Consider the following 11,102-nt stretch of genomic DNA (forward strand, 5'->3'; position numbering starts at 1 on the left):
AACTTTGAAGTGATGCACTGTTTCACTGGGTGAGGCTGTTGGAGCTAGGAGAACATGTGCTGAAACCTCCAGGAATATATGCAATCAAAATTGGCAACCCTTCTTTCACTCTTTGTGCTTATTTCCCACTCTTATCAATATGATTACAGTCGGTATCCATTTAGAAACCCTTCCTTTGTTTTTGTAAAGCAATGCATATTCTATCCTTGTATCTTTGCTGTGTTGCAGTTGAGACTCGTGTACGTAGTAATAGTCATGTATGCCATCTATTAGATGCCCTGCAGTAATTTGTAAAGGCCTCTAATCTACACATCCCTGAACACTACGGGCAATTTAGCATGGCCAATTCACCAAACCTGCACATTTTTGGACTGTGGGAAGAAACCGGAGCACCTGGAGAAGACCCACGCAGACACGGGGAGAATGTGCAAACTCTACACAGACAGTCACCCGAGGGTGGAATTGAATCCGGGTCCCTGGCGCTGTGAGGCAGCAGTGCTAACCACCGATCCACTGTGCCACCCAAGTGAGCAGACATCAAAATTTCTGTTGAATACTAGCAGGCCTGTAAAGTGGGGAACACAGCAAATGGAACACCGGGGTATTTAAGCACAAAGTAACATAATAAGCAGTTCCAGCGATGTTGCATGGCCATCCCACAATGGGTGAGGGGCCCAGGGCAAGTCACATTCAGTGAGGTATCTCCTTCTGACCTGGTAAATTACACTGTGCATCACCCTCAGCTCTTCAAACTTTACTGCCATTCCTCAAATGAGGGTTACCCCCTTTCTGGTTGCCTGCAGTGGTTGCCCTGATTAGCTCTACCCTGAGGAACTGTTAAATGAAGTTGCGACTACTACTTAATAACAGTAGAATTTGGAAAACCTATAGTTCCAGCAAATACTTGCTCTTCTCCTGTACTATCATCTCCTTCCTCACCTCCAAACACTTCACTCTATAATGAGAAATTAGATTTGATGGGCTAGCAGTTATACTCTGATGAGTTATTCTTTGCCAAATTTTTTTTCAAAAGACTGTTAATACCTGTCCACTCTCCATCACAGCTCTAGCCTGTTGGTGGGCCTTGTACAATTCATGTCTGCGATCCACTTTTCTCTGGAACCGAGGCTGTTTCCTGACTGGATCATCACCAGTATAACTCGGGGAAATCACCATAGGGACTGGCATAACATCATCGATAAAGATGAAGGGTTTGAAGACAGATCTAGTAATAAATTTTTTAAAATATTAGTGTAGCGTGCAAAGGAACAGAGGGAGGTCATACAAGAGCCACTAAGCAAATCAAGCTGCCCTGTTACCCACCCACTCCCATACACAACAACGTTTTTCAAAAATTTATTTTATGATTTCTCGCCTCGCTGCAGACAAATCAATGTCATCAGGTCAAGTCAAAATACAAAGCAAGCTAAGAAATAAATTGTGTTATAATGTCTACCCATGGAATTTATGAATGACTGTATTCAAGTTTCACTTCAAGACCATGACAGTAGGAGATAAAGGTAAAGTTAAAGTCGTCATAGTCTTACCAGACCATAGGACTGCCCTCTCAGGAAGAGGTGAGTGTGGTGGTTTAACCCGAGGATCAACCTGCCTTGAAAGTGGAATGATGACATTTTTCTAAGTGGACATCAAAATTTCTGTTGAAAAGGAAAGCCTTTCATGGTAATCTCAGCCAGTGCGGGAATTGAACCCTTCTGTTGGCATTACTCTGCATCACAAACTAGACATCCAGCCAACTGAACTAACTGACCCCCAATATGAAGTATAACAGTGCAGAGTAAGAAACTGGTCAGATTGTGGATAAAATAGTGGATTGCCCCTTTAGCAAAATCCGTCAATGCATCGGTCATAAGTTGCTGCCCTAAGAAAATATCTGCTACAAACAGGAGATGGTGACGCAGTTGTAATGTCACCAGATTAGAAATTCAGATGCTCAGGCTAATGTCTGCAACATGCATTTGAATCCCACTAAAGCAGTTAGTGGAGTTTAAATTCAATTGATATTTCAAAAGCTGTTCTTTTAAAACAGTGACAATGAACTCACTGTTGATCGTCTTAAAAAGTCGTCTGGATCACCAATGCTATTTAGAGGAGGAAATCTGCTGTCCTTACCTGGTCTAGCTTACATGCGACTCCAGAACCACACACAGCATTGCAGCCGACTCTGAATCGGCCTAGCAAGTCACTCAGTTTGAGAGCAATGAGGGACAGGCAACAAATGCTGGCATTACTGGGGGCACCACTTCCCAGAGAACAAAAGAGAAAAAAAAACACACACACAATACTGTTGAAGAAAAATTGTTAATGTGTTTACCAACTTTGGTTAACTGACCTCGAAGGGTCAGGAGTGGCTGTAAAAAAATGCACGCAGGGTAAACTGTCATCCTGAGGTAGGATGGAAACCATACTGCCTGTGGTACAGAAGGTTTCAGAGTCCATGCAGATTCCACTTTCTTTATCACGTAGGATGTCCATGATAGTCTCAGCTTGGATGCTTCCCGCTGTGAAACAATGGAAGATTATTATATACAAATGTTAAGTTTCTCAAACATTTCTAGATCAAAATCTTCTTTGTTTCATGACTAGGTCTGTTATATCAATTCAGATTGATCGCCACACGTTTAGTTAGCTGTTATCACACACTACGGCTACAGTGTGACCCACCTACAGCAACTCACCAACACTAACAGCATTCTGATATAGTAATTCAACCATCTCAATCTAAAAATTAGAGCTAGCCCTTTCTAGAAGGGAATTAAGAAATATATTCACACTCAGAGGATGGTACAAGTTTGGTTCTCTCTTCCACAAACAGTGAAGTTCAGTCAACTTTAAATCAGAGATTGATATTTTTTTGTTAATCAAAATGTGGAGGGGATAAAGGACATATGTAGGTAATTGATGATAGGTCATTTGTTGACCATAGTCTTTCTGAAGGGCTAAAAAACCTGGTGTTCCTACATACCCAGATTGACAACAGTTCACCATGACACAACTGGCCTCATGGTAAAAAAAAGTCATGAGCAAAAAAATTCCTTTTCTTCCCCTATGTGATATAGAAACCAGAAAACTGGACAGTTGCTTAGCCAAAAGTTAATAGAAGGAGCCTTGAATTTCTTAATTTGGAGAAAGCTGGAATACTGAGGAAAATTAAAAGTAAATTCAAGTGTGTTGCGGCATACCTTTGTGTTGGTTCCCATAGAAGTGCCTGAACTGTCAATACTTCGAAAGATAAAAAGGAACTTCAGTGGAGTGGGGAAGCGTCAGTAGAATTGAATTCATTGCTAAGTAATAATAAGCTGTATAATGTTGAGTTAATAATGCTGGCATTATTATTATTGCAGAATAAAAAGTAGTTTGTTTTTGTTTATAAATGGAAAATCTTGGTGTGTTTCTGTTAATTATAGGGTGTTCAAGATTTCCCTCCATTTGTTATACCAGTAACCGTGTTTTCAACTGCTTGATCACTTGTTTAACAACACTTGGACACAATAACATTAGTTAATGATTCTGAATTTTATTCACCTTGTTTACAAAGCAGCTCCTTGCCTCCTATGTAACGAACTTTTGCAGCCTCCATTCTCACTGGTGGGTTAGTTGGGGAGAAAACCTGGCAGAAATTGAACTCACTAACACCGCTCCACCATCCCTGACTCTGGGCATAATTTCGAAGGCCAGGGTGCTCACTGCTGATCTCTGTGGTGATAGTCAGCTGATTGGAGATGTTTTTTGCTCCTTCTGGTAAGTATAAAGAACACAGCTTATAAAAGAATCTGAGTCATCTTTGTGACAGGACGAATTTTACATCAGTCACATTCAGTTCACTTTATTTCTCCCCCTTCAATTTCTGCTGAGGCAAGCTGGAGCTCTGGAAGTGCCAACTGCTCTCTCGCTACTCAGACATCTAATTCTTTAGATGTGACCCTTGACGTTTGAGCGAGTGAGTTAAGAGGAGGAGTCATACTAGATTTGAAACATTAACTCTTACACTCTCTACAGATGCTGCAATCTAAGTTTCTCCAGCATTTTTTTTTATTTCAGATTTCCAGCATCCCACACTTTGTTTTTTAAATGAGTGAGTTAATCAAGTATTTGTTTCATTGCAGCTAACCTCATTGTGTCCATGACTATGCCCAAATACATTGATAGCTAGTTGGCAGTTTGGAGGAATAGTCCAGGAGACATCTTTCTGCAGTAAAATTAGGAAATGTTTCTACCTGCAAAGGGTAGTAAAATTTCAGAACTCTCTTCTGTAAATGGCAATTCACAGTAGATCAGTTGTTAATTTTAAATCAGTGATTGATAGATAAGTTAGTCAAAAGATGTAAAAGGATATGGGGCAACAGCCGGTAATTTGGAGATAGATTGAAGATTAACCATGAATCACGAAATGATGGAACAGGTTTAAGTTAAGTGGCCTCCTCCTGTTCCTTTAATTGTAACCGCTCTTCAAAATTTCTCCCCTGTATCTCCAAGATGTTAAAATCAATTCTATTGTTCCTTTGGTTGAACTTAAAGACCAGGTAACAATTCGTGTAGCATTAAATCATGCAAATGCCAAAGTATTGAAAGACAAGAGCTTTTGGAGAACCAGCTTGATCATAAAAGTCGGTCATCATGCTGGTTCTATCACAATGTCCACTTCCCCGACAGTTTACTGGGCTTTTGGATAACAGCAAAGACTTTAGGAATCCAGTTTCCAACCCAAATTGCAGCCCCAACAACCCCCACCCTTTGGAAATTGCACAGTGGGTAGGGGAGAAACTCATAAATACAACTGGGAATAAGCATAACTGACCAGCATCACATTGTTACCCAGTATCATCAGTAGACATGAAATGAATAACAATTTAGAGTCACTGAATTGTTACAGTGCAGAAACATGGCTGTTGGCCCGTCGTGTCTGCTCTGGCTCTCAAAATCAGCTGTGCCATTCTCCTGCCTTCTGCCTCTAATCCTGCATATTGTTCCTTTCAAATAACCATCTACTTCCCTTTTGAATGTCTCAATTGAACCTGCCTCCACCACACTTTCACACAGCGCATTTCAGAACCTAACTACTTGCTGCATGTAAAAGTTACCGTCATATCACTTTTGCTTCTTCTACTAATTACTTTAAACTGTGTAAGCAATTTGAATAGGAGACATCATCATAAAAACAACAGCCCTGGTATAACCATCTGCTACAAGTGGGCAGGATGACTGAATTATGATAAACGTTGATACTACAGTAACAATTCTGGCACAGTTGTCAAACATGTTGACACCTTTAGGCTGAAGTTAAGTAAAGATTTTTAATGTCAAAAACAGCTCTAAGACACAATCTATAGGCATGTTGAGACCTCCAGAGGCTTAGCAACAAATTCAAAAGAAGCCTGGGCTGAAAAACAAGATACTCAGCCAAATCAGCAAGAACTTTCCAGCTTTTCTCCTGACAGTATTCAAAAACACATGACAAAACCACTGGATAGTTTAGACATACAAATAAATGATTGATGATAAAATATGAATACGATTGCACATTTTTATGCAGAGGGACCGGACCAAATATATAATCTATTCAGGAATGCAATGCACTGGAGTCCAAGACCCTTAGTCGTATGGAATGTTCTACTTGACAAGTTGGCTTTGCTTGTTTTCCTTCCAGAGCCGGTTACTTCTCCTCTATCAAGAACTACATATCATAAGTTTCTTTTTGCTAAGTGACTGGAAAGGAGTTTTGCACATCTTAGGTTCCTGCAGTAGTTTGGAAAATGAATTGTTCATTAGAGAAGTGCATTGCATTTTTGCTTTGATACTGCCATGATTAAAAGACCTCAGATTGAGTTCTGCAGGCCGCATCACTGTGAAATCTTTCATATTACCCTATTAAGAGAACACAGATTAACCACAAAATGATTTTCACCATTGACCTGTAATTTGCTGAGCAGCCCAGTATTGCCCAGATGTCTCCAGTACCCAAGCCTCTTTCCTATCCACAATCAGAAATGTATTATGATAGCTGAATGCTTCTGGGGCTTCTTTGCAGTTCCCACCCTGGCCATACTGCTCCAAAAGGGATGTGATAGCATCAAGGGCTTCCTTAGCAGTGGAACCTCTCTCCAGTCCAAGCCTAAGGGAGGAACGAGAGATAGGATAATATACATTAAAGTAGGAAGAGACTACAATCTATACTAAGCATCACAACAGTGACAGGGGGAAAAGAAGTATTTGGCAAACTTCGAGAGGGAAAAACAGAGGCACGTGCATTAGGTTCAATTACACGTCAGATACACAAGGCAGTTTTGATCGGTATCGTGATCTATTTGCAAACAAAATGCAATAGATTTAGTCACACTTTGTGTTGACACCCCTTTTAATAACAATGTATAAATAATTATTAATAATGTTAGAATGAAATACCCATGTGGCAAAGATTTGGTATAACGATACTGTCTTTTCCTGCATTCCTCAATGTTATTCAGGCTAGCCTTTGAATACACTATCACAGTGATTACTTTAACAAATAATCAAAGATTATTTAACAAATAATTAAGACTCCTGTGGTAGATTATTAGAAGTAGCTACAACAAAGGCTGTATTAGTTGACAAATGCTTAAAAAGTTCTTCTAAAGACTGGCATTTGTTTGGCTCCTTTCACAAAGTCAGAAAAGTCCAAAATGCTTGCTTCTGCCTATTCCAAATACAGGAGTTAACTCATTTAGTTGAAACGGTTAGGTGCCACAGGAAGGTACACACAGAGCATTTTCACATTATACTTTGTTTAGGGGGATGGTAATTGACTATTAATCTAGAAGTTCAAATCCTAACATGATAAGTGGAGCAATTGAATTTTAAAAATTTGGTCATTTTGTACGTGCATAAGAAATAAAAATCAAGTAGTGTGGTCAATCAGCTCAATTGCTGAATGGCTACAATTGATGCAGAATGACGCCAATGGTATGGGCTCGATACCTATACCGTTAACAGCAGTTCATGTCAGCCTCCCTCCTCACTTACCCCACAGTGTGAAGTGGTGTCCCTCCATCTATATACAACCTATGGGCTTGCTTGAATGGCAAGAGATCCCTATTGGTCCTTTGTGGACAAGGACTAATTGTTTTCCTATCAAATTTCCAGATTTGTTATAAAAACTCGGCTGGTTCAGTCTTTTTTAAAAAGTAGGGCTGCCCCCACTTTTTACTCTGTCTTTACATGTTTTCGATGCTTGGTAGAATAAAGAAGAGTTAATGGTTAGGAGGAAGCCATTAGCCCAGTCATGTCTGTGCCAGTCAATATAGCAAAGGGAATATAGCCCAGTCAGTTACAGCATTTTGTGTGCTTATCCAAATATGCTTGAAATGCATTAAGAGTTCCTACATTTACAATTCTTTTAGACAAGAGTTCCAGACCCTCAAACCTCTCGGTAAAGTTTCTTCTCTATGCTCCTGGTTAATAACCAAATTACCAAGCGAAATAAGATCTTCCTATCTACTTTATCTACCTAGAATAAATCTACCTCAGCCTCCTCTGTTGCAAAGCAAGCAATCTCAACCTTTCCACTTAGCTCAACATCCTCCACTGCTGGCAACATCCTGGCAAAATCTTCAATACACTTTCTCTAGTTGAGCCATTGACCTTACTAATGTTTTATCCAGCATTAGAAAAACTTCCCTGCTTTATATTAAAATGAAGTTGGATAATAAAAGGGATGCTGGATGAAACACCTTAACGCCCACTACATACTTAATGCTAATGCCCCCACAGTTCAAACAGGAATAGGCAAAACTGGAGTGCAGGTCATCTTGGCAAACCAAGAACTTAGTCATTTCTAAGCACGTTTTCAGCAAGAGGAAGGAAAAAAGGAAAAATATCAAACCAAAATGGTGCCATCGAGATGAAAATTCCTACTGTCAAAGAACATCCCATTAAGTCACTGGGCTCAAAACAGAAGCTGAGTTAAAAGCTGGCGCTCCATCAAGGTAAGCTTCTGAAGTTCACATAAATTAACACAGAGAATACTTGTGCAGTGTAGTCCACTGGTTTTCAAACATTTGTATCAATACAATAGTTTTCACTTTATTACAAATGGAAAGAAGCTTCTACCTGACAAGGTCCATTCCAAGCAGTGCTTCCTTCTCATTGACGGGCTCTTTAGTCCACACAGCTTCATTGCCAATGCAGACACCATGGCTGTTGGCGCCCATTTCAGCTCCCCACAGCCAGGCCGGCCTGCTGAGAATCACTGCATGTGTTTTCTCAATCTGCTCGATTTCAATGTAGGTGCACTATTCAATTAAGAAAATACATTAAGTATGGTCTGCAGCAAATATAGGCAGTTCTAAAAATGGGTTGTCTACAATTCAAATTAGTATGTCCATTATTACTTGCTAATCCAAACAAACCATGTATCATGGTATCTTGAGGAGAATTAAGTTGTGCTCTAATTGAGGTGCTTAGAATAGCTAAAGGATTTTGATCAGATAGGTGGAGAAATCCACAACAAAAGGATATGGACTTAAAATTAGAGCCAGGCCATTCAGTGCAATGTCAGGAAGCACATGTTCACATGAAGATTAATACAAATATAGATCTCTCACCTAAAAGGCAGAGGCTGAGGATCAACTACAAATTTCATTAAAAAAAATCAAAAATTAAATATGGACATGGAACCAAGGAAGGTAAATGGAGACAAAATAAGATAAGCCATGACCTAACTAAATAGTAGAACGGACTTGAGGGAACAAATATCCTACTCCTGATCTCATTTAGTAAGCAACTTAATAATGGAATATCATAACTGTTTATTCTTCTGCTGCACAAAACTATATATTCACCGTAGTATTTTGCAAGTTCGTGAGACTGTTGGGAGTCAGAATCCTTACAGAGCGGAAAGAGACCATTCGGCCCATTGAGTTTGCACTGACGCTCAGAAGAGCATCCCACGCAGGCCCAGCTCTCCCACCCTATTCCCATAACTCTGCAATTACCATGCCTAATCATCCTAATCTGCACATCCCCAGGCACTACAGACAATTTAGCATGGCCAACCACCTAACCTGCACATCTTTGGACTGTTGTATCGTACAGTTTAAGGAGAAAAAGATAATCACATCATAACTAGGACAAATAAAAAATTCTCTTGAGCAATTCAGTTACCTTAGTGAAGAAAATGTGCGCACATTTTGGAGCTTAATTACTTCCAGCATTTGGAAAGGATGGGTGCTGAAATACCAATTATTTTCAAGTTCTTTCCAAGCTTTGAAGTGGAGACCTTAATGAAGCTAAACTATTCTAGAAAGTAGGTAGTGTAATAGACAAGGAAAGAATGTGGAAAATGCCTAATTTACCTTCAGTTTACCTGAAACATGGTGCCTGAAATTGGAAGACTCATCTTCACACATTAAAAAAAAATCAATGGAAGATATTCACAAAAAATGATTATAGATGAACCCCGAATATCTACAACTTGGATATATGCTTCCATATAACAAATTCCACTTTTGAACAAAGTCATTTTGAAGTGGTTTCCTAACTAGTAAAGGAACTTTGAATAATCACTAGAGCATATGATCTATAGGAAACACAACAGCATAGCAAAGGAGGAATTTAACTTGAAGATCTAATTGACCAGGGAAACAGCAAGCTTCATAATAGTCTAAGAAACATGGTGATATTATACACATGCTTAATGTTGTCACTGTAAATTTCTCTACAAGTGAAAGTAATTTAAATAGATTAATACCTACAGTAAAACTAGTGGAGAGAGAAACTAATTAACGTTATTTGCACATTAATGTGGTGCACGGCTAAGGTTGTATCAAATCATCCTGTATCAGGAAGTTTTAGTAATTCTGTGTATCCATATACTAGGTGATAGCATTAAGCTTAAAGATGAACTCAGTTCTCAAGTCTTTTAGACTAAAAAACCAGTAGACTCAACAAATCCAGCTCAAGACTATTTGCTTGCATTAATACTTTGCTCCAAAATGCAGTCTCTTGAACTATGTACTGCAAATTCATATATGCAGCTCACTCACTTACATACCTCGTACCCAAGAACTTCCACTGAAGGCTTACAAGCTAATCATGATTCAACACATTTATTTGGACAAAACTCTAATTCCCAATAACTTAATTGTCTGGACAACGGTGAAAACTCTGCATTCAAGGACCTCCAATATAGGCAAATTGGCATTAACGGGGCAGCAAAAATTGTTCTTTCCACTTGAAGTTTGTCTCCCTCATCACCTTTTGTCCATAGCTGCTGCCTGAACCAAGTATTCTCAGCACTTACTTTCTTTATTCACGGTCAGATTCCAGATGAAGAACGGATGCCAATCTCTTACCTCCACCTTAGAGCCTGGTGCATATACAGCTGCAGGAAAGTAAACCACTTCCTGAACCTCATCCAGTGGTCTGTCCGAGTTCTTCCCAAAAATCACCTCTTTTCTCTCAGTGGCAGGTGGAAGAGCAACAAAGCAGTCACAAGAAGAGGGAGCGCAGACGATACTGGCAGTCATTCTGTCAGAGTGAAAGCCATCACTCTAAAGTCAGTATTACATAACAACAAGCAATTTATAAAACAAAGGCTCAAGTATCTCTTTACTGTTCCAACTTGGACACCATTGCAACTTAGAAGGATAATCGCCAATCCTTCAATTCAGCTAGCTCAAAATCCTGAAACTTCTTCCCAACAACACTGTGGGGAAAAGTTACATTTCAAGTGATAGCAGTTCAAGTCCACCACCCCTCAACAGCAATTGGAGATGGCCAATAAACTCCTGTCTTGCCAGCAATGCCCAAATCCCAATAATGAATATTAAAATAAAACCACTGCTTACCTTTATTAATCCAAAAGCAAAAATCAGTGATCTTGTGTAACTTGCTAGTTTGGAGGCAATACGGAGATATTCAATCCAGGAGCTTCTTGGTTTAATGCCTGGTATAGCTGAGTCAGCCAAGGCATCAGGAATGGTATTATGAGATAATAGGAACTGCCGATGCTGGAGAATCTGAGATAACAAGGTGTCGAGCTGGATGAACACAGCAGGCCAAGCAGCATCAGAGGCGCAGGAAAGCTGACGTTTCGGGTCTGGACC

At 39.6% G+C, this 11,102-nt stretch overlaps 1 protein-coding gene across 3 annotated transcripts in view; it reads right to left on the minus strand.

Moving 5' to 3' along the window:
- Nucleotides 1-696: 696 nt before the first annotated feature.
- Nucleotides 697-11,102, minus strand: part of scrn2 (secernin 2) — a 12,057-nt gene continuing 1,651 nt past the window's right edge. Inside the window, exons 2-7 of one of the 3 annotated variants that reach the window (XM_048614817.1) lie at nt 10,350-10,524; nt 8,107-8,288; nt 5,934-6,133; nt 3,547-3,759; nt 2,354-2,522; nt 701-1,225 (exon numbers count right to left, since the gene is read on the minus strand). In XM_048614817.1, coding sequence (XP_048470774.1) covers nt 1,027-1,225; nt 2,354-2,522; nt 3,547-3,759; nt 5,934-6,133; nt 8,107-8,288; nt 10,350-10,523 — 1,137 coding nt within the window. In that variant the 5' untranslated portion in view covers nt 10,524 and the 3' untranslated portion in view covers nt 701-1,026. Of the gene's footprint in view, nt 1,226-2,335; nt 2,523-3,546; nt 3,760-5,933; nt 6,134-8,106; nt 8,289-10,349; nt 10,525-11,102 lie in introns of all 3 variants that reach the window. The other 2 variants (XM_048614819.1, XM_048614820.1) reach the window with 2 other exon arrangements.

Source organism: Rhincodon typus, chromosome 30 (genome assembly GCF_021869965.1).
Source record: "Rhincodon typus isolate 14 chromosome 30, sRhiTyp1.1, whole genome shotgun sequence".
NCBI lineage: Eukaryota > Metazoa > Chordata > Chondrichthyes > Orectolobiformes > Rhincodontidae > Rhincodon > Rhincodon typus.